This window comes from Pseudorca crassidens, chromosome 4 (genome assembly GCF_039906515.1).
Source record: "Pseudorca crassidens isolate mPseCra1 chromosome 4, mPseCra1.hap1, whole genome shotgun sequence".
Classification (NCBI taxonomy): Eukaryota; Metazoa; Chordata; class Mammalia; order Artiodactyla; family Delphinidae; genus Pseudorca; species Pseudorca crassidens.
This window is the reverse complement of record NC_090299.1, coordinates 120377099-120402239: the sequence shown is the minus strand read 5'-3', so window position 1 is coordinate 120402239 and position 25141 is coordinate 120377099. Positions and strand designations below refer to the sequence as shown.

The window sequence follows — 25141 nt, the reverse complement described above, 5'->3', positions numbered from 1 at the left end:
TTCGTTGCTCTCTTCCTTTTTTCATTTTATATATATATATTTTCTTTTTTCTCTTTTTGTGAGTGTGTATGAGTATGGTTCTTTGTGTGATTTTGTCTGTATAGCTTTGCTTTTGCCATTTGTCCTAGGGTTCTGACAGTCCTTTTTTTTGTTTTTGTTTTGTTTTTTGTTTTTGGTATAGTTTTTAGCACTTGTTATCATTGGTGGATTTGTTTTCTTTGTTTGGTTGCCTGCTATGTTCCTTCTCTCTTTCTTTTGCTTTTTATTACTTTTAAATTGTTTTATCTTTAATAATTTCTTTCTATTTTAATAACTTTATTTTTAAATTTTTATTTATTTATTTATTGTGGTACATGGGCCTCTCACTGTTGTGGCCTCTCCTGTTGCAGAGCACAGGCTCCAGACGTGCAGGCTCAGCAGCCATGGCTCACAGGCCCAGCCGCTCTGTGGCATGCAGGATCTTCCCAGACTGGGGCATGAACCCATGTCCCCTGCATCGGCAGGAGGACTCTCAACCACTGCACCACCAGGGAAGCCCAATAACATTATTTTATTTATTTAAAATTTTCCTTCTTTCTTTCTCTTATTTTCTCAATTTTCTACTGAGCATTGTAGGCTGACAGAGTCTTGGAGCTCTGCCTGGGTGTCAGGCCTTAGCGTCTGAGATGGGAGAGCCAAGTTCAGGACATTGGTCCACCAGAGACCTCATGGCCCCATGTAATATCAAATGGCAAAAGCTCTCCCAGAGGTCTCCATCTCAACACTAAGACACAGCTCCAACAACGACCAGCAACCTACAGTACTGGACACCCAATACCAAACAACTAGCAAGACAGGAACATGAACCCACCCATTAGCAGACAGGCTGTCTAAAATTATAATAAGTTTATAGACACCCAAAACACACCAACGGACATGGTACTGCCCACAAGAAAGAGAAGATCCAGCCTCATCCACCAGAACACAGGCACCAGTCCCCTCCACCAGGAAGCCTACACAACCCACTGGACCACAATTACTCACTGGGAGCAGACACCCAAAACAACAGGAACTACGAACCTGCAGTCTGTGAAACGGAGATCCAAAACACAGTAAGTTAAGCAAAATGAGAAGACAGAGAAATACACAGCAGATGAAGGAACAAGGCAAAAACCCACCAGACCAAACAAATGAAGAGGAAATAAGCAGTCTACCTGAAAAAGAATTCAGAGTAATGATAGTAAAGATATCCATATTCTTGGAAATAGAATGGAGAAAATACAAGAAAAGTTTAACCAGGACCAGAAAGAACTAAAGAGCAAACAAATAATGATGAACAACAAAATAAATGAAATTAAAAATTCTCTAGAAGTAATCAATAGCAGAATAATTGAGGCAAAAAAATGGATAAGTGACCTGGAAGATAAAATACTGGAAATAACTACTACAGAGCAGAATAAAGAAACAAGAATGAAAAGAATTGAGGACAGTCTCAGAGAACTCTGGGACAACATTAAACGCACCAACATTCAAATTATAGGGGTCTCAGAAGACGAAGAGAACAAAAGAGGGACTGAGAAAATATTTGAAGAGATTAGAGTTGAAAACTTCCCTAATATGGGTAAGGAAATAGCCAATCAAGTCCAGGAAGCGCAGAGAGTCCCATACAGGATAAATCCAAGGAGAAACATGTCAAGACACATATTAATCAAACCATCAAAAATTAACCACAAAGAAAAACTGTTAAAAGCAGCAAGGGAAAAGCAACAATTAACATACAAGGGAAACCCCATAAGGTTAACAGCTGATCTTTCAGCAGAAACTCTGCAAGCCAGAAGGGAGTGGAAGGACATACTTAAAGTGTTGAAAGGGAAAAACCTACAACCAAGATTACTCTACCCAACAAGGATTTCAGACTTGTTGGAGAAATTAAAACCTTTACAGATAAGCAAAAACTAAGAGAATTCAGCACCACAAAACCAGCTATACAACAAATGCTAAAGGAACTTCTCTAGGCAGGAAACACAAGAGAAGGAAAAGACTTACAATAACAAACCCAAAACAATTAAGAAAATGTTAATAGGAACAAACATATTGATACCTACCTTAAATGTAGATGGATTAAATACTCCACCAAAAGACATAGACTGGCTGAGATACAAAAACAAGACCCGTACATATGCTGTCTACAAGAGACCCACTTCAGACCTAGGGACACATACAAACTGAAAGTGAGGGGATGGAAAAAGATATTCCATGCAGATGGAAATCAACAGAAAGCTGGAGTAACAATTCTCATATCAGACAAAATAGACTTTAAAATAAAGACTATTACAAGTGACAAAGAAGGACACTAAATAATGATCAAGGGATCAATTTAAGAAGATATAAGAATTGTAAATATTTATGTACCCAACGTGGGAGAATCTCAATACATAAGGGAAATGCTAACAGCCATAAAAGGGGAAATTGACAGTAACACAATCATAGTAGGGGACTTTAAAACCCCACATTCACCAATGGACAGATCATCCAAAATGAAAATAAATAAGGAAACACAAGTTTTAAATGATACATTAAACAAGATGGACATAACTGATATTTATAGGACATTCCATCCCAAAACAGCACATTACACTTTCTTCTCAAGTGCTCATGGAACATTCTCCAGGATAGATCATATCTTGGGTCACAAATCACGCCTTGCTAAATTTAAGAAAACTGAAATCATATGAAGTATCTTTTCTGACCACAGTGCTATGAAACTAGATACCAATTACAGGAAAATATCTGTAAAAATTACAGACACATGGAGCCTAAACAATGCAGTACTAAAAAGCAAGAGATCCCTGAAGGAATCAAAGAGGAAATAAAAAAAATACCTAGAAACAAATGACAATGAAAACACAACAACCCATCCCACACCTATGGCATACAGCAAAAGCAGTTCTAAGAGAGAACTTTATAGCAATACAATCCTACCTCAAGAAACAATAAACATCTCAGATAAACAACCTAATCATACACGTAAAGCAATCAGAGAAAGAAGAGCAAAACACCCAAAAGTTAGCAGAAGGAACAAAATCATAAAGATCAGATCAGAAATAAATGAAACAGAAATGAAGGAAATGATAGCAAAGAGCAATAAAACTAAAAGCTGGTTCTTGGAGAAGATAAAAAATATTGATAAACCATTAGTCAAACTCATAAAGAAAAAAAGGGAGAAGACTCAAATCAACAGAATGAGAAATGAAAAAGGGGAAGTAACAACTCACACTGCAGAAATACAAAGAATCTTGAGGGATTACTACAAGCAACTATATTCCAATAAAATGGACAACCTGGAAGAAATGGACACATTCTTAGAAAAGCACAGTCTTCTGAGACTGAACCAGGAAGAAATAGAAAATATAAACAGACCAAGCACAAGCACTGAAATTCAAACTGTCATTTAAAATCTTCCAACAACAAAAAGCCCAGGACCAGATGGCTTCACAGGCAAATTCTATCAAACATTTAGAGAAGAGTTAACACCTATCCTTCTTAAACTCTTCCAAAATATAGCAGAGGGAGGAACTGTCCCAAACTTATTCTATGAGACCACCATCTCCCTGATACAGAAACCAGACAAAGATATCATAAAGAAAGAAAACTACAGGCCAATATCACTGATGAACGTAGATGCAAAAATCCTCAACAAAATACTAGCAAAGAGAATCCAACAGCACATTATAAGGATCATACACTATGATCAAGTGGAGTTTACTCCAGGAATGCAAGGATTCTTCAATATATGCAAATCAATCAATGTGATAAACCATATTAACAAATTGAAGTATAAAAACTATATGATCATCTCAGTAGGTTCAGAAAAAGCTTTTGAAAAATTCAACACCGATTTATGATAAAAAACCCTCCAGAAAGTAGGTATAGAGGGAACTTACCTCAACATAATAAAGGCCATATATGACAAACGCACAACCAACATTGTTCTCAATCATGAAAAACTGAAAACATTTCCGCTAACATCAGGACCAAGACAAGGTTGCCCACTATCATCACTATTATTCAACATAGTTTTGGAAGTTTTATCCACAGCAATCAGAGAAGAAAAAGAAACAAAACGAATGCAAATCGGAAAAGAAGAAGCAAAACGGTCACTGTTTGCAGATGACATGATACTATACATAGAGAATCCTATAGATGCTACCAGAAAACTACTAGAGCTAATCAATGAATTTGGTAAAGTTTCAGGATAAAAAATTAATGCACAGAAATCTCTTGCATTCCTATACACTAATGATGAAAAATCTGAAAGAGAAATTAAGGAAACACTCCCATTTACCATTGCGAAATAAAGGATAAAATACCTAGGTATAAACCTACCTAAGGAGACAAAAGACCTGTAGGCAGAAAACTGTAAGACACTGATGAAAGAAATTAAAGATGATACAAACAGATGGAGAGATATATCATGTTCTTGGATTGGAAGGATCAACATTGTGAAAATGAGTATACTACCCAAAGCAATCTACAGATTCAACGCAATCCCTATGAAACTATCACTGGCATTTTTCACAGAACTAGAACAAAAAATTTCACAATTTGTATGAAACACAAAAGACCCAGAAGAGCCAAAGCAATCTTGAGAAAGAAAAACGAAGCTGGAGGAATCAGGCTCCCTGACTTCAGACTATACTACAAAGCTACAGTAATCAAGGCAGTATGGTACTGACACAAAAACAGAAATATAGATCAGTGGAACAGGATAGAAAGCCCAGAGATAAACCCATGCACATATGGTCACCTTATCTTTGCTAAAGGAGGCAAGAATATATAATGGAGAAAAGACAGTCTCTTCACTAAGTGGTGCTGGGAAAACTGGACAGCTACATGTAAAAGAATGAAATTAGAACACTCCCTAACAACGTACAGAAAAATAAACTCAAAATGGATTAAAGACCTAAATGTAAGACCAGACACTATAAAACACTTAGAGGAAAACATAGGCAGAACGAATACTCCATGACATACATCACAGCAAGATCCTTTTGCACCTTCTCCTAGAGAAATGGAAATAAAAACAAAAATAAACAAATGGAATCTAATGAAACTTAAAAGCTTTTGCACAGCAAAGGATATCATAAACAAGATGAAAAGACAACCCTCAGAATGGGAGAAATTATTTGCAAACGAAGCAACTGACAAAGGATTAATCTCCAAAATATACAAGCAGCTTATGCAGCTCAATATCAGAAAAACAAAAAATGAAATCCAAAAATGGGCAGAAGACCTAAATAGACATTTCTCCAAAGAAGATATACAGATTGCCATGAAACACATGAAAGGATGCTTAACATCACTAATCATTAGAGAAATGCAAATCAAACTGCAATGAGGTATCACCTCACACTGGTCAGAATGGCCATCAACAAAAAATCTACAAACAATAAATGCTGGAGGGAATGTGGAGAAAAGGCAACCCTCTTGCACTGTTGGGGGAATGTAAATTGACATAGTCACTATGGAGAACAGTATGGAGGTTCCTCAAAAAACTAAAAACAGAGCTACCATATAACCCAGCAATCCCACTACTGGGCATATAACGTGAGAAAACCACAATTCAAAAAGAGTCATGTACCACAATGTTCATTGCAGCTCTATTTACAATAGCCAGGACATAGAAGCAACTTAAGTGTCCATCAACAGATGAATGGATAAAGAAGACGTGGCACATATATACAATGGAATATTATTCAGCCATAAAAAGAAATGAAATTGAGTTATTTGTAGTGAGGTGGATGGACCTAGAGATTGTCATACAGAGTGAAGTAAATCAGAAAGAGAAAAACAAATACCATATGTTAACACACATATATGGAATCTAAAAAAAAAAAAAAAGGTTCTGAAGGACCTAGGGGCAGGACAGGAATAAAGATGCAGACATAGAGAATGGACTTAAGGACACGAAGAGGGGGAAGGGTAAGCTGGGATGAAGTGAGAGAGACATATATGCATATATATTTTACATATATACCAAATGTAAAATAGACAGCTAGTGGGAAGCAGCCACATAGCACAGGGAGTTCAGCTCGGTGCTTTGTGACTGCCTAGAGAGGTGGCATAGGGAGGGTGGGAGGGAGACACAAGAGGGAGGAGATATGGGGATGTATGCCATATGTATAGCTGATACAGTTTGTTATACAGCAGAAACTAACACACCATTGTAAAGCAATTATACTCTAATAAAGATGTTAAAGAAATAATAATAATTATCCTACTTTAAAGGGTTGCTGAAGAAAAAATTTAAAAGTACTTAGAACAGTGTCTAATACAGAATAAACATATTATAAACATTTGCTGTTGTTATTGTTATTTATTCACTTCCCTAATACAACTGGTAACACTATTAGAGATCACTTTGCAGTCACTATACTACTATATGCATATGTTTTTTTCTGGAGTGCTTATAGATCATAAGAAACATGGTTCCTTTTACACATTATTTCAATATTTGCATTTTAAAAGACTTTCTCAGGTATTATAAAGCAAATAAGATGAAAAGAAAGTATTGGGGGTTATCATTTCTTCAAAAGAAAATAATTTCATTTGTCTAGGTGAATTAGACACTGAGAGAATTTATCTATAGTTTTTGTTTACCAAAGTTATTTCTTTAAAGCAAGGGTCAGCATACTTTTTCTGTAAAGAGACAGATAGTAAATATTTTAGTCTTTGTGGGCCATAAAATTCTCTGTTGCAACTGTGTAGCTTGCCATTGTAATGCAAAAGCAGCCACAGCCTATCTATAAATGAGCGTGTACAGCTGTATCTTAAGCAGGCAGCAGATGATTATTTACATAGAAAACAAAATCTAATAGACCATAAAAGAACATGCACCTATGGCATAATGAACAATCTTTAAGAACTCAAAACATTTTAAATGTCGTAAGTCACACTTAAGATTGCTTGCCCACTAATTCTTCAGTTGGTTCCTCTGCTAGTACCACTGCTGGTCTCTACATATCAAAGGGGGACATGCTGACCTTCCGCACATTCATCTGTACCTCCTCCTCCTCTAACCAACCTGATTGACAGCTGAACTCCACTGATTCTGGGAGAATGCACCCAGGTCTTGCTTTCTGCACATTCGTCCTTAGATCAGTACAGATTTAAAACTATTGGCTTAACTTAGTGGCCAAATTCATAAAGCTGTACTGATTCAGCTCTAGCCAAGTCAACTCTTTCTGGGATATTTATTAGGTTAAGTGAAGTTGTGACAAATTCATAATGAGCGGCTAATCATGAATTTTACATTCTGATGGGAAAAAAAAGAGGTTGCCAAATGTCAGACTACTTAGAATTTAGTCATACAAACCGGAAACTAACTGATATCAAGGGTGGAAAAATACTTATTTGTGTTATAGAACCTTTTTCTTCACAAATACTCTATAGACATTACTTCATAAGTCCTGAGCCAAGAATAGCAGGTACTATTAGATTTATTTCTAGAAGGAGAAGTTCAGACGTCAAGAAGTTAAGCGTAATAGAAAGTCAGCTCTTGGCTGGAAAGAGTAGAGAGATTTCCTGAACTCTCCAGTCACTGTGATATCTACTACATGACTTCTTTTTATATCTGGATATTTCCAAAGAAAAGCAGCAAAAGGAGTTATTCTACTTAACCTCCCTTCTCCTGAGAAAAGTCAGATTTGCTGAGGGAAAACTCATGCAAAATTTGTCTCTTTCTTTACAGCTGATAAAATATCAGTTTCCCTCAGAATACTCTCATTTCCTTTTATGACATACTCTAAGGGAAGATACTGATTTTCACAGCTGCAAAAGACAATTGAGTATGATGGTGCCTTAGGCCGAGCTGAGAATCACTAGTTCAGCAATGCTGACCAGTGTTTGGTCACCAAGCCAAAAACGGGTGCTGCCTGTTGTCCATGTGTGGCAGAAGCCTTGGCACTATTTCTGTCATCATGCTCTCTATTTGTTTTAGGAGGGTTAAATGGGATGACACTACATTTGGCCCACCTACATTTGTGAATTAAATCAGCTGTTTTAATTACCCAAGTCCATTGCCCCAAGGGGATTATTAAAATTCTAAACTATTTCCAGGGAACTTGATAGAGGGGAAAAGCAGACACTTCTTAAAATTTGGATGCGTTGTTCCTGGCTCTTCTGCACCACAATCCACAGTTTTAACAATGAAGCAGCAGATCAGGCACAAGTTAAGACAAGTACAGTAGGAAAGACAGGACCTGACGGGATCCTCAGACTGTGATCCAGGCTGTCTGTGCTTGTGATGAACACTTTGGACATGAACCAATGGCTCCAGTGCAAGGACTATGTGATAATATTTATTTTTCATAGCTGTAAAATTCTTTTGTAAATTTTTGATATTTTAAAGCAACACAAGAAGAGCATTTTCATTCAGCAACCATATCCCCATCACACTGAAACTTTTCAACATTACTTAACCTAACAGGGCTTTCATAATCCTAAGCTTTCGCCTATGCCATTCCTTTTGTCCGAGATGCCCTGCCTCCCCTTCTGGCAAATTCCTCCTTTCGTCCAATAGCCTCTTTTATTTGAATTCTTTTCACAGTGTGTGATCACTTTTGTTTACACATCCGTCTCCCCAGTTAAATCACAGGCATTGAGAAATCAGAAGCTACGTCTTCTGATCTTCTGTACCAGTTCACTCACAGCACCTAGAATGGCATTTGACACAAGAAGGTGCTTGTGTGAGGTTGAATGAATGGTTTAGCCAAAATATTTTGATTTTCTTAGGCTAAAAGAAACCTCAGATCTCGCTCAGTTCTGACTTTTAGAGAAAGAAAGAGGTAAGTGACAAGTCCAAGGTCGTACAGCCAAGTGCAGGCCCCCGACCACCTTTTCATTCTGTACAAGCCACACCTTAGGAAATAACTCTTAAAAGATTACATCTAGTACAAAATAGACAGCCACTTACCCTTCTCCACAGAGCTACACATACCTATTTAAGTAAGAGGAATGGAAAAAGAAAGAAGGAAAAGGAAAAAGGAAAGCAATAGGAGGAAGCAATAAACACTCCTAGACCAGGGCTTTCTCAACCTTGGCACTATTTGACATTTTGGACTGGATAATTCTTTGCTGGGGGCTGTCCTATGCATGGTAGGATGTTTAGCAGCATCTCTGGCTTCTATTCTCTGGATGCCTATAGCAACCCACCTCCCCAGCTGTGACAACCAAAAATGTTTCCAGATATTGCCAAATGTTCCCTGGGGGCAAAATTGCTCCTTGGCTGAGAACGACTACCCCAGGTGAACAATCTCAGAGGAGGTAATCTTCTACATTACTTCAAGGAAAGTGCCAATAAATTAGCATGTACTGGCTTCAAACCAATACTCTCATATTAAGCATAAAAGCCAGAATCTAAAATGCTTAATCTTCTTACATTTTTATTAATCTGTTTTATTAAAAACAATCATGTCACTTGGTCTATGGTTGCTAATGCAATAGATAGAGCAGGAAAAATTTTTTTAAAAACTAACTAAAATTTCCAGTTCTAAAGGGAATTAAACACACTTAATATGTTCTAGAGATAATCTTAATAATTTTTATTTTAGTTTTACTTTGAACTTGCTTAAAAGTCCTTCATCAGTATCAAACATAAGAATCACAAATTCAATATTCCTATAAAACACAGTCTAAGGAAATAAAAGGAAAATAAAAAATTTGAAAGAGTAAGCTAATATCCTTCACTTGATTTTAGTATGTATCTTCCAAAGGCCATGCCTTCCTTCATTGAAGCAAAAGTTTCCAATTGAGATTTTTATATACTTGTTTTTTAATTCTTAAAGATAGCTTCAGTAGTTAGAGTTCTGCTCTAGATTCTAAATAAGTAATATAACATCAAATTCACATTTCAAAACTGTAATATCAAACATGAATAGTCAATGGCCAGAGCTATTACTTTTTATTTTGATAAAGAAGCTGGAATTAATTTCAAAAAAAGAATAACATAAACCTAGTATTCTCCACTCATCTAGTGCAATAAAACCTTATCATGATTTAATAAATAGAGTCCAAAACTGTAGTTGCTCAATTGTATAAACCATAATGTTCCAATATTGCGAAGTTAGTGAAGCAACAGAGTTGGACAGTACAACGATCTGGCTGGGAGTTCTTGGGGTCTGACTTTCAGCTCCTGGCTCTGGTATGGCACCACTGGGTAGCACCTGTCTACTTTGGCTTAAATATCAATGAAAAGAATGCGTGGCACTAATGCCAGCTGAAATGTCCAGAACAACAGTAGGAATTCCTGAAAACTAGGTGATTTCATCACTAGATTGTGCAAATTGAACCTAAAATATACTCAAGACTCACCCTCTGCCTTCTGCTTCTTGAGACAGAGTGGCCTCCTGTTTCCCTCCCTGAGTCACCTTCTCCCATAGGAACGTTAGCCAGAGGATAAGAGCAAATTGCCAATCACATTATTTCCAAATTTCATTTCTTCTGGGGTTTTAATATTCATGTTTTAAATACATTTAAGAGGAATATTACAGCTTTAAATATAAAGTTTTTAATTACAAACCTTTCCCATCCAGCTTGCTATCTCCTGAGTAGGTCTTAAAACCTGAATTCATATGTTAAGAAAAAGAGATAGATAGAGATAAAAAGATAACTGATAGAAAAAACCTACACACACACACACACACACACACACACACACACACACACAGAGGCACAATTTGATATCTTACTTCTATTGCAACCCACAGGTTCCCAAGTTATCTGAGAATCTGGGATGCTACCAAGGCTGGCAAATCAAAATTACTGTCATCAAGTCTTTGACCCATGATAGTATTCAAAATTTAATCTTTCATGTAAATTGCATTATTTTTCTACGCCAAGGCCTCACTGAATAGCATTGAAACAATTTTCTGATTTACTTTTCTAATAATTAATATCATATTACTATAGTTAAGATACTTATTTATATAATATGTTAAATAATACTTTATTTAAAACTTTGAAAACTGACAGATAAAATGTTGATAATCTGCTAATTCCAAAAGTCAGCAGTTCCTGATTATTGACTAAGAGTGAAAACAAGTTTTTGCTGTATTTTGGGGTTTGATAATATATAAAGCATCATCATGTTTAGAGAAAATTTCCCATTTTTCCCATTGCCCTATGGCTTGGAGGTAGGGCTACTGCATGTAACTGTAGTACTATTTATACATCTGAGATGGTTTCCAGGTGGCATACGGAGACCTAAACCTAGCCCAGTCTCGGTGCCAAGCCACACTTGAAAGGAAGAGTCTATTGGTGCAATTCTTCTGCTCAGAGAAGGCACTTTTTTTGGTAATTTATTCAAAGACAAATACAAGCTAGTTAACGATATTCCTACCTGAGAGACCGAGGTACACTACAGCAGCTTGAGAATCCCTCAAATGCAGAAAATCAGGCAGAGGAAGGAATGTCAATTGACCAGAGGTCGACTCTCAAAACCTGTACTGGTTACCAGATTCTAACCCTCAGAGAAGAGCAGCCTCTGTCTAAAGATCACATTCCAAATTTTCCAGTTTTTACACAGATATATTCTGAAAATCATAAGACAATGCTAACAAATAGCCCAAATTATTGAAGTAATGCTCTGTTTTTTTTTTAACTGTTTTGTCTTTGTCAATATCAGTTTCTTTATGTAACAGGGAAAATTTGAAAATTCACTGTGACACATTAATCTCCTTTGAGTTTATGGTGCCTATGATTGATATGTTTGAAGAAAATACTTGTGAGATGTGCCATTGTCCAGTGAGGACCTGTAAGTCTAAAGAAATCATTCTAAAGTCTTGCAGTGGGAGAATTGAAAACAAGGAAGGAAAGGAAGCAGAAAGAGACAGAGGAAGAAAGGGAAGGAAAAGGATGATTATAATAAATGAAGAAAAGGGAACAATGGAGAACCCAATTTTCCACCTCAGGGTAATTACAGAATGGTATACAATGTTCACTTTTTCAATTGCAGGCTTCAAAACTAAACAACCAATAACAAAGAATCACAGAAGTATTTGATGCTAATAAGTTTAAATAGTTTCAAAACATATTCCTCTTAAGTTTATGATGTTTAAACTATGAATGCCAAGATAAATGAGTTCCTTACCTCCTGCTACCCATTCATTTTTGGTGTTTTTCTCCCTTCCAGTGTTCTTGGTGTGTGCTGTCCCCCAGGTTTCAGAACTCCAGTCAGCTCTCCTGAAATCAGCCCTGATAAGCCACAGCAACCCTGGTATAATGAGCTCTCTGTCCTTCTCTCATCCAACAGCCTTCCAGAACTCATCTCCAACAGAAAAATTCACCTTTGACTGCTATCCTGTTTATGCAATTCAGGTTTCTTTGTATTTCTTCTCAAACTCTGCTTACATTCCTTTTTATGCATTACTTTTCTGGTTCTGCCCTTCTTTGAGTTTTCATTCTAAACATGTGGTGAGATTCAATAAATTTTTCTTTAGTTGTAAATGGTAGTGACAGATACAATTAAAGAGTTTCAAACCACAGAACTGTCTCAGCTAATGCACGGCCATACACTCCTGTCAACACCGCCTGTGGTTTTGTTACTCACTGGGACCAAAGACTGCTCTCTTTTCTCTGGTCCACAGCTGAGAGCTCCATCTTGTTTCACTACAAAACACCAAGGGAAAGGTGTCCAAACTCTTTCTACAAAGCCTGCCAGGATGTCTATGTGATGTAATACCAACAAAGAGGGTCCACAAAATATAAAACGTAAGGTCAGGAGACAAGCAAGGAAGTCCTACCAACCTCGGAAAGTAGGGGAGTAGAAAGAAAACAGAGTGGAGAAAGGGAGAGAAGGAAGTGGAGAAGTTAGAGAGGGCAGGGGAGAGAGAGGAGGGAGGGCTGACAAAGGCAGCCTGATTCCAGTATATGCCGTGATAGCTAAGGCTGCTTTTTGTAAATATTTTGATGTTGTTACTCTATGTATTTCAGCCCACTATATATTAATTGCTGTGTTTCTTACTCTTTCTTTCACATCTTTAAAAATTCTTTAAAATTTTTTAATTCTTTTAGCCACACCACGCACCATGCAGGAGAGGATCTTAATTCCCCTACCAGGGATGGAACCCGCACCCCCTGCAGTGGAAGCATGGAGTCTTAACCACTGGACGACCAGGGAAGTCCCTTCTTACTCTTTTTAAATAAAAGTTATATAAGGAAGATGTCCTTCTCTAACGTTGCTGGATAAAATACCCAGATTATTTTAAATGTTTTGTTCTAAATCTTGCCCAAAAGATTAACAAATTTTCTACAGTCTGTTACAGTTAACATAGTACTTTTACATATTTACTCTCATTTCATCCTCACAACAGCCTAGGAGGGTAGGCAGGGAAGGGAATCAGATCTGATACTCACAGAACTTAAATGACTCTCTTTTAAACTGATTATGGGAACCCTAAAATATACCTGGGGCTTTTTGCTTTAGGTACTTTCCAGTACTCATTATTTTAATATGTTATGGATTGGATTCAATGAAGGAAAATAGCAATATGTGAAACATTACTTTATATGATATAAGTTTAAACTTGTTTATCAGAGTTAGATGCAAGCCATTAGATAGAAAAACAGAAACCAGTTTGAATCTTTACTTACTGTAGAACATTGTTGTCCTTTCTATATAATGAAGTATTATAATTTTACACAAAAGTTCTAGAGTTCAACAGTACAAGAAAATTATCCTCTCATTATCTTCAAACACCATAACCTTGTCACTTATAAACAGTTAGAAGAAAACTGTTTGAAAAGATATTTAGATCCCCAGGACTTGATGAGAATAAATTTGATGGTATTATGATGTTTTCTATTACGTCATCACTTTCTCCTCTTCTATTCTTAATGAAAACTCCATCTTAATACAAGCATCATATTACAACTTCTTTATTTTGCCCCAAAGGAAAAATCCAACCCTAGTCTTGTGTAATTTATCACAAATGAACATTATTTCTACTATTTCTATTATCCATTTGTACACATCAAGTGTTTTCTGATACAATTTACTGAGCTGTTATCTTTGGGAATACCTACATGGTTGAGATTTCATGAAGTAACATCACTGAAAAGAAATAAATCTGTACTAAGCAACAATGCTCAACAACAATGTCAAATTACAACAAAATTAAAACTTTTCTCAAAGATAGAAATCTTGCAGCTTTGCCCACTTATGCATTTATGAGTACATTTATGCTCATCTTTAAAGTCCACAAAAATTTTAAATTAGACTTTCTAAGTTTTCTCTAAGCTATCATTGATGGAAATTTTCAAAGTAACTCCAGTTTCCTTAAACTAATATTTAATGGAATTGAAAATATTGATGGGTAATCCTAAGGAAACAACAAATTGAACACATTATATCTTTGCACTGTGCTTTTCACCAGAGATACATAAGAATTAACACTTGAGAAATGCTTCTAAAGTTTCATTTTATGTCAAAGGCAAGATTTTGTGGTATGATGATGACAAACACCACACACTGGAAATAATCTTTTATATGGCAGACTTCATACAGACCTAAATCACTGAAGGGATTTAGCTGTCCCTGTTAGGAAGTCACTTACATTGATTCTGACCTCCCATCATGAGAAGTCCTGGTGCTTCTTCTTGAACTTCAAGGGGTCGGGCAGCCCAGGCATTGCCCCAACACTGCTTAGAGCAGTGGTCAGTCTGGAAGTAAAGAAGCACAGTAGTATCCCAGAGTGAGTGTTTTAAACAAGGCCTTCAAGAGGCACTACCCTTGAATCCATGTTTGTCCACATGTCACTTGAGACTATAACATTATCCCGCCACAGCAAGAAATGGTGATGAAAACCTAGAATAAACTGTATTTTTCAAAAGGATATATCAAAAAAGGTTTATGAACAGATTTTCCACATTTTGATTCCTTTGGAAATTAGCTGTAATGGCATGACAATATTGTAACTCCATATTTTAAAAAATTCTGAAATACATAGAAGGCAAGTTAACTAGATAGTATATGAATAATATTGTCTATAAATGAGAACAAAATCATAAGAATTAATATAAAATAATTTTACAATAGGTAAAATTACTTTAAATATTTGTTTTTTATTATATGATCTTTAAACTTAATATATGACCCATAATTAAAACTAGTCTTTACACATATAGTACATTATCACAGAAAAAAATTAAATATAATATAATAAATATGCAGTGCATAAAATTTAGAGTAGCCAACTAAAAGTGCACTGTACTTTCTCCTGGCCAGAAATAACTCTGTTTATGGAGCAGCTTGACCAATCAAGTTCAGGTATCTAGGGGCTAAGCCAATATCTTCACTCATTCCCCAGTGCTTCAGAAAATACAAATGTAGGATACCCATAAGGCTCATCCACCAAAACAAGGCCTGACTACACATGATAATCTCTCCCAAGGGTTTGGAGGACCACACGAACTCATTAAGAAAAACACAGTCTGGAGTAACCAAAGGAAAGCAGTGTGGGAGAGTGGAAAAAGCACTGGTTTAAGAGGAGACCAAGATTCTTTTTTAATTCTGAAGGCAAATAGTCTGACTTCACCAAGATCTAGAGAACTTCTGTTTCCTTTCTAAATGTTGCCAAAAAACAAAAACAGATGGATGATTCTGACATTGACATCATGGTAGAATCACCAGGGGAGCTTCTGAAAACTAGGACTATTCAGGCCCTATTCACAGAGATTCTAATTTAATGCAGCTGGAGTATGGCATTAGTAATTTTTTAAAACCTCCTGAAATAAGGATTAAAAACCACTAATTTAGAATTCCAGATCTCAACGCTTCCTCCCAACCTTCCAAATTTTATGATTCTGTACAGTGAGCTCATTTTGTCACCTTGAAAACTATAAAATATGATTAAAAAAAGAATTTGAGATGATACACAAAGAAAGCATTATACAACTACTGAACTACAGTACATAAAACTTTGACATTTGTTTCTCCTTCAAATGATATACTATTATCTTATATGTATATGTATGCTGGGGTGGATAAAATATATTTAATATTTTAGAATAAAATGTATTTGCTTTATTTATGTATATATCCCAGCTAACATTTTCATTAGTCTGAGTGGTGCCTACTACAATTAAGAACATCTTTATCCACTTAATATGAAAAAGTAGCATCTTTTTTTTTTTTTTTTTTTTTTTTGCGGTACGCGGGCCTCTCACTGTTGTGGCCTCTCCCGTTGCAGAGCACAGGCTCCGGACGCTCAGGCTCAGCGGCCATGGCTCACGGGCCCAGCCACTCCACGGCATGTGGGATCTTTCCTGGACCGGGGCACGAGCCCACGTCCCCTGTATCGGCAGGCGGACTCTCAACCACTGAGCCACCAGGGAAGCCCAAAAGTAGCATCTTTACATTGCAATTTTTTAAAGTTACAGTAATGATTGAAATTTTAATTTCTCACTCTTTTAAAAGTCTGCATTCCTTACATTTTGAGTTGTACAAGTCTACAATTCTTACATTTTGAAATCTTTAGGGAGAAGACTAGAAAGCAGTAATCAACACTAAAATCTGAGAAATAAGAAAGAATCTTTTAAAGGAGAACAGAGTTAAGGAATAAATAAACCCAATCATAACGTGCTTTATAGATGACTCATGTTTCTGTATAAAGAACTGTAAGAATTACAGTGTGCATGTTTTATTGACGTGACAAGTGAAGTTGTAAATCCTATAAATATTCAGAAGCACAATCTCTTATGAAAGTAAATGTCAGCTATAAATAAAAAGTAAAATAAACAAAACAAAATATAAACATACAATGTTAAAACTAAAAGTCATTCACCAGCAAATTCTAAGGTTACCATTAATAAAATTGTAATAATAGATTTTATTAAATACCCTGATCAGTAGGGTGTGATTATTATCCCTATTTTATACCCAAGGAAAAAGACTCAGAGAACTTGAGTAACTTTCCCAAGATCTCACACTTAGAAATGTCACAAGAATTAAACTTAAGGTAGTCTTGACTTCAGAGATTCTTACCCTCTAAATGTTCTAGAAGAGTATAAGACCAAGGAGAAGCATTTTTTAGTAGTCCTTCATTATGACTTATACCAGTCAAACACCAGATGCAAAGCCATTTTTTTGTTTTCCCAAAAAAGACATTAAAAGAATCTATGTAAAGTTCATGGACCTTTTCTAAAGAAGTTGCCTTCACTGCTATACTTTAAAAGGAATACATTGATCAGGAAATGCCAGTTGTATTCATTTGTATGTGAATATAAAACTGAAATGGATAGTTGGTTCATAAATACCACAGAATATATAAATTCACAATTGATTCTAATGTACTAAACAAAAAGAAGCATGAAAACTGCCTCAATGCTACAAGCATGAAAAATAAAAAAGGAAGGAAAAGGATATTTTCCTGAAATTAAGAGTTTCAATAATACCATAGAATGCCTTTTTTCATCTTTGATAACACTCATGATTTTTCTGACACTTATATAAAGAAATCTTGGGGCAAATGATCAAATTTGAATGTAAAGACAAGCTGCCGAATGAGTTCTTTTGGTTCTAATTGCTGCTCTGACAATGAATTAATCTTCTTCTCCCTAAACATCACTTTCCTCATTTTGAAAATGAGAGAGTTGAACTATATTGGTGAGTTTTATAAATGTACAGCAAAGTTGAAAAAAGCACACCTAAGATCTTCCATCTATATGCTACCATTAACAGACAACTATACTTTCTTCATTGTATATCCATCCTATATCTACCCATCAATCTACCTTATTTTTGGTGTGTTTCTAAGTAAATCACAGATATCAGTATATCTCCCCCTAAATACTTCAACATGCTCTAATTGAGATCATTAATTGTTTATAGTGTTTTACATAAAATTCAAATGTAATAAAACATACAAATGCATGCATCCAAACTCCTATCAAGTTATAAATTGTTCTCAAACTATTCCAAAAAAATTGAAGATGAAACACTCCCAAATTCATTTTATGGGGCATTACTCTCATACCAAAACCAGACAAAGACACTACAATAAAGAAAATTACAGGCCAATATCTTTGATGAATATTAATGCAAAAATCCTCAACAAAATATTAAGAAACTGAATCCAACAATACATATAAAGGATCATAGACCGTGATCGAGTGGAATTTATTCCAGGGATGCAAAGATGGTTCAATATTCACAATCAATCAGTGTGATACACCACATTAACAAAAGGTAGGATCAAAAATCACATGATCATCTCAATAGACACAGAAAAAAGCATTTGACAAAATTCAACACCCTTTTATGATAAAAAAAAGTTCATCAAAGTTGGTATCTCAACATTATAAAGGTCATTTATGACCAAATCACAGCTAACATCATACTCAGTGGTAAAAAGCTGAAAGTTTTCCTCTAAAATCAGGAACAAGACAAGGATGCCCACTCTCAGAATTTCTGTTTAACATAATATTAGAAGTCCTAGCCACAACAATCAGAAAAGAAAAAGAAATAAAAGGCATCCCAATTGGAAAGGAAGAAGTAAAACTGTCACTATTTTCAGATGACTTGATGTAGAAAACCCTAAAGTCTCTCCACCAAAAAGATACTAGAACTAATAAATGAATTCAGAAAGGTTGCAGGATATAAGATTAATATACAGATATCTGTTGCTTTTCTATACACTAATAATGAATTATCAGAAAGAGAAAGCAAAAATAAAATCCTGTTTAAAATCACATCAACAGAATAAAATTCCTAGGAATAAAGTTAGCCAATGAGGTGAAAGACATATTCTGAAAACCATAAAACATTGATGAAGGAAATTGAAGATGATACAAAGAAATGTAAAGATATTCCTGCTCTTGGATTGGAAGAATTAATATTTTTAAAATGGTTATACTACTTAAAGCAATCTATGATTTAATTCAATCCCTATCGAAATGCCCATGATATTTTTCACAGAACTAGAACAAATAATCCCAAAAGAACAATAAAAGACCCTGAATTGCCAAAGCAACCTTGAGGACAAAAAGAACAAAGTTGGAGGTATAACTCTCCCAGACTTCAGACTATACTCCAAATCTACAGGAATCATAAAAGCATGGTGTTGGCACAAAAACAGACACATAGATCAAGGGAACAGAATAAAGAGGCCAGAAAATAAATTCATACACTTACGGTCAATTAATCTATGACCAAGAGGCAAGAATATACAATGGAGAAAAGACAGTCTCTTCAATAAGTGATGCTGGGAAAACTGGAAAAAAGCCACACATAAAAGAATGAAATTAGAACATTTCCTCACACCGTATACAAAAAAACTCAAAATGTATTAAAGACCTGAGACCATAAATCTCCTAGAAGAAAACATAGGCAGAACTCTTTGACATATATCATAGCAATATTTTTTTAAGATTTGTCTCTTAAAGCAAAATAAATAAAAGCAAAAATAAACAAATGGGACCTAATTAAACTTAAAAGCTTTTGCACAGCAAAGAAAACCATTGACAAAACAAAAAGACAACCTACTGAATGGGAGAAAATATTTGGAAATGATATGTCTGAGAAAGAGTTAATATCCAAAATCTATAAACAGCTCATATAACTCAATATCAAACAAAGCAAACAACCTAATTAAAAATGGGCAGAAGACCTGAATAGACATTTTTTCCAAAGAAGTTATACAGATGGTCAACAGGCACATGAAAAGATGCTCAACATAGCTAATCATCAGAAAAATGCAAATCAAAACCACAATGAGATATCACCTCACTCCTGTGAAAATGGCTATTATCAATAAGTCTACAGGGCTTCCCTGGTGGCGCAGTGGTTGACAGTCTGCCTGCCGATGCAGGGGACATGGGTTCGTACCCTGGTCCGGGAAGATCCCACATGCCGTGGAGCGGCTGGGCCCGTGAGCCATGGCCACTGAGCCTGCGCATCTGGAGTCTGTGCTCTGCAACAGGAGAGGCCACAACAGTGAGAGGCCTGAGTACCACCAAAAAAAAAAAAAAAAAGTCTACAAATACCAAAAGTTCAAAAGGATGTGGAGAAAACGGAACCTTAGGACACTATTGTTGGAAATGTACATTTGTGCAGCCACTATGAGAAACAATATGGAGGTTCCTCAAAAAAATAAAAATAGAACTACCATATGATCCAGCAATTCCACTGCTGGGTATATATCTGACAAAAAGGAAAATACTAATTCAAAACGATATGTGCATCCCAATATTCATAGCAGCATTATTTCCAATAGCCAAGATATGGAAGCAACCTAAGTGTCCATGAAGAAATGAATGGATATATATACTATATATATAGTATATAGATATGGTATATATATATATATATATATATATATATATATATATAGATAGATATATAAATATAATATTACTTAATCATAAAAAAGAATGGAATTCTGCTATTTGCAATAATGTAGACAGTCCTAGAGAGTATTATGCTTGATGAAATAAGTCAGACAGAGAAAAACAAATACTCTATGTTATCACTTATATGTGGAATCTTAAAACAAAAGAATGTATGTAACAAAAGAGAAACAGACTCACAGATATAGAAAACAAACCAGTGGTTACCAATGTGGAGAAGGAAGTGAGGAGGGGCAAGATAGGAGTAGGGGATTAAGAGGTACAAACTATTATGTATAAAATAAATAAGCAACAGGGATACACTGTATAGCACAAGGAATTATAGCCACTATCTTGTAATAACTTTAAATGGAGTACAATCTATAAAAATATTGAATCACTATGTTGTACACATGAAACTATTATAAAACAACTATATTCAATAAAAAATAAAAGATATAAAACACTATACAAGAAAGTTTTTCAGTTTATTTTCTAAATAAGAGAAGCCAAGCTGTGAAACAGGTAAAAGTAGAGTGTCTCTATTAGAAATAAGTCAAAGTGAAGATCTTAACCCTCAGAGGGTCCCTCTGTCCTGCTCCAGTGTTTCAAGAGCTTGGGGCTCCTTAAAGGGAAGAAAATCATCCCAACAGATGCCAAGATACCTTCCAGCTCAGCACGGCCAATGCCTCTGACTGCAGATGAAAATATTTAAACCACTCTGACATTCTCTGCCTTTCACTAAGCATCTCAATGCTTGAAAGTTTCACTGGTAAATTGTAATTGATTTAATTGTTTATTGTGCTTAAGGCAATCCTGTATTTGCATTTCAGATATTCATCTTTTAAAAATTATTCTGAATGGCAATTAATATTTTTCCACACTAGGGTCAAGCTCTAATAATAAACTGAAATGCACCTTCATACATGCTGGCAAGTTCGCAAATACAATACTAATTTGAGTAGGTATTTACACTGACAAGTGGAGTTTTCTATACATGGAGGATTAAAGTCCTACTGAGATCAGTCAGTCTACACCTCTTTGTCTCACTCATTTTCGACCTGAACACAATGTGCTCCTTTAGAATAAACCAACGACCTCCAGGAAGATATGCCCCTCCCCCTTGTGTAACTTTAGGTGAGTCTCCCAGACTCCCTGGGCCTCAGTTTTCTAGTTGGTAATATTGATTTGAGAGGGGGGTACTAAATACTCCTCAGCATTAATAACCTCAATCATATGACTAGTTAACACAAAAAGTCACTTCGAAAGAGCCAGTTTTAATCAGTATCTTATACTTTTTTGAGCACAGGTCTTTTCCCTCCTTAGATAGGTTTATTCCTAAGTATTTTATTCTTTTTGTTGCAGTGGTAAATGGGATTGTTTCCTTGATTTCTCTTTCTTATCTTTCATTGTTAGTATATAGGAATGCAAGAGATTTCTGTGCATTAATTTTGTATCCTGCAACTTTACTAAATTCATTGATTAGCTCTAGTAGTTTTCTGGTGGCATCCTTAGGATTTTCCATGTATAGTATCATGTCATCTGCAAACAGTGACAATTTTACTTCTTCTTTACCAATTTAGATTACTTTTATTTCTTTGTCTTCTCTGATTGCCATGGCTAGGACTTCCAAAACTATGTTGAATAATAGTGGCAAGCGTGGACACCCTTGTCTTTTTCCTGATCTTAGAGGAAATGCTTTCAGTTTTTCACCATTGAGAATGATGTTTGTTGTGGGTTTGTCATATTGGCCTTTATTACATTGAGGTAGGTTCCATCTATCTCCACTTTCTGAAGAGTTTTTATCATAAATGGGTGTTGAATTTTGTCAAAAGCTTTTTCTTATCTATTGAGATGATCATATAGTTTTTATTATTTAATTTGTTAATATTGTACGTCACATTAATTTGTGTATATTGAAGAACCCTTGCATCCCTGGGAAAAATCTCACTTGATCATAATGTATGATGCTTTTAATGTGTTGTTGGATTCTGTTTGCTAGTATTTTGTTGAGGATTTCTGTATCTATGTTCATCAGTGATATTGGTCTGTAATTTTCTGTTTTTGTGATATCTTTTTCTGGTTTTGGTATCAAGGTGATGGTGGCCTCATAGAATGAGTTTTGGAGTGTTGTGCCCTCTGCAATTTTTTGGAAGAGTTTGAGAGGAATAGGTGTTAACTCTTCTCTATATGTTTGATAGCATTCACCTGTGACACCATCTGGTCCTGGACTTTTGTTTGTTGGAAGATTTTAAATTACAGTTTCAAATTCATTACTTGTGTTTCATCTGTTTAAATTTTCTATTTCTTCCTGGTTCAGTCTTGGAAGGTTGTACTTTTCTAAGAATGTGTCCATTTCTTCCAGGTTGTCCATTTTACTGGCATATAGTAGTCTCTCATGATTCTTTTTATTTCTGCGGTGTCAGTTGTGATTTCTCCTTTTTCATTTCTAATTTTACTGATTTGAATCCTCTCCTTTTTTTCTTGATGAGTCTGGCTAAAGGTTTATCAGTTTTGTTCATCTTCTCAAAGAGTCACCTTTTAGTTTCATTTATTTTTGCTATTGTTATCTTCGTTTCTACTTCATTTATTTCTGCTCTAATTTTTATGAGTTCTTTCCTTCTACTAACTTTGGGTTTTGTTTGCTCTTCTTTCTCTAGTTGATTTAGGTGTAAGTTTAGGTTGTTTATTTGAGATTTTTCTTGTTTCTAGAGGTAGGATTGAATTGGTATAAACTTCCCTCTTAGGACTGCTTTTGCTGCATCCATAGGTTTTGGGTCGTTGCGTTTTCATTGTCATTTGTTTCTATGTATTTTTTAAATTTCCTTTTTAATTTCTTCAGTGATCTCTTGGTTATTTATTAGCTTATTGTTTAGCCTCCATGTCTTTGTGTTTTTTACAGTTTTTTTCCTGTAATGGATTTCCAACCTCATAGTGTTGTGCTCAGAAAAGATGCTTGATATGATTTCATTTTTCTTAAATTTACCAAGGCTTGATTTGTGACCCAAGATGTGATCTATCCTAGAGAATGTTCTGTGTTCACTTGAGAAGAAATGACAGAGACAGATGGAAAGATATACCATGTTCTTTGATTGGAAGAATCAATATTGTGAAGATGACTATACTACCCAAAGCAATCTACAGATTCAATGCAATCTCTATCAAATTACCAATGGCATTTTTCACAGAATTAAAACAAAAAATTTTACAATTTATATGGAAACACAAAAGAGCCCAAATAGCCAAAGCCATCTTGAGAAAGAAAAATGGAGCTGGAGGAATCAGGGTCCCTGACTTCAGACTATACTACAAAGCTACAGTCATCAAGACAGTATGGTATTGGCACAAAAACAGAAATATAGGTCAATGGAACAGGATAGAAAGCCCAAGGATAAACCCACGCACTTATGGTCACCTAATCTATGACAAAGGATGCAAGAACATATAATGGAGAAAAGACAGTCTCTTCAATAAGTGGTGCTGGGAAAACTGGTCAGCTACTTGTAAAAGAATGAACTTAAAACACTCCCTAACATCATACACAAAAATAAACTCAAAATGGATTGAAAACCATTTTGGTTTTACACTATAAGACAAGACACTCTAAAACTCTTAGAGGAAAACACAGGCAGGACACTCCATGACATAAATCACAGCAAGATCCTTTTTGACCCACCTCCTAGAGAAATGGAAATAAAAACAAAAGTAAACAAATGGGACCTAATTAAACTCAAAAGCTTTTCCACAGCAAAGAAAACCATAAATGAGACAAAAAAGACAATCCTCAGAATGGGAGAAAGTATTTGCAAACAAAGCAACTGACAAGGGATTAATATCTAATATATACAAACAGCTCATGCAGCTGAATACCAAAAACAAACAAACAAACAACACAATCAAAAAATGGGTGGAAGACCTCAATAGACATTGCTCCAAAGAAGACATAGAGACAGCCAAGAGGCACATGAAAAGATGCTCAGCATCACTAATTATTAGAGAAATGCAGATTAAAACTACAATGAGATGTCACTTCACACCACTCAGAATGGTCATCATGAAAAAATCTACAAACAATAAATGCTAGAGAGGGTGTGGAGAAAAGGGAGCCCTCTTGCACTGTTGGTGGGAATGTAAGTTGATATAGCCACTATGGAGAACAGTATGGAGATTCCCTAAAAAACTAAAAATAGAACTACCATATGACTGAGCAATCCCACTACTGGTCATATGCCCAGATAAAACCATAATTCAAAAAGACACATGCACCCCAATGTTTATTGCAGCACTATTTACAATAGCCAGGACCTGGAAACAACCTAAATGTCCATCGACAGAGGAATTGATAAGGAAGATGTGGTACATATATACAACAGAATATTAGTGATAAAAAGGAATGAAATTAGGTCATTTGTAGAGATGTGGATGGACTTAGAGTCTGTCATACAGAGCAAAGTAAGTCAGAAAGAGAAAAACAAATATTGTATATTAATGCATATATGAGGGATCTAGAAATATGGTACAGATGAACCTTTTTGCAGGGCAGGAATAGAAATGCAAAGGTAGAGAGCAGACATTTGGACATGGAGGGTTATGGGATAAACTGGGAGATTGGGATTGAGGTATATACACTGCCATGTATAAAACAGATAGCTATTTGGAACCTGCTGTACAGTGCAGGGAGCTCAGTTCAGTGCTCTGTGGGGACCTAGATGGGAGGTGGGAAGGAGGTCCAAGAGCAAGAGGATATATGTACCCGTATAGCTGATTCACTTCATTGTAC

At 35.6% G+C, this 25141-nt stretch overlaps 1 protein-coding gene across 7 annotated transcripts in view; it reads right to left on the bottom strand.

Annotated features, from left to right (window-relative positions):
* Nucleotides 1–25141, bottom strand: part of TLL1 (tolloid like 1) — a 267057-nt gene that overhangs the window by 205854 nt on the left and 36062 nt on the right. For 4 of the 7 annotated variants that reach the window (XM_067736574.1, XM_067736576.1, XM_067736577.1 and 1 more), the window contains exon 2: nt 14592–14697. The exons of the other annotated variants lie outside the window; for them this stretch is intronic. In XM_067736574.1, coding sequence (XP_067592675.1) covers nt 14592–14697 — 106 coding nt within the window. The remainder of the gene's footprint in view (nt 1–14591; nt 14698–25141) is intronic. 7 annotated transcript variants of the gene reach the window in all.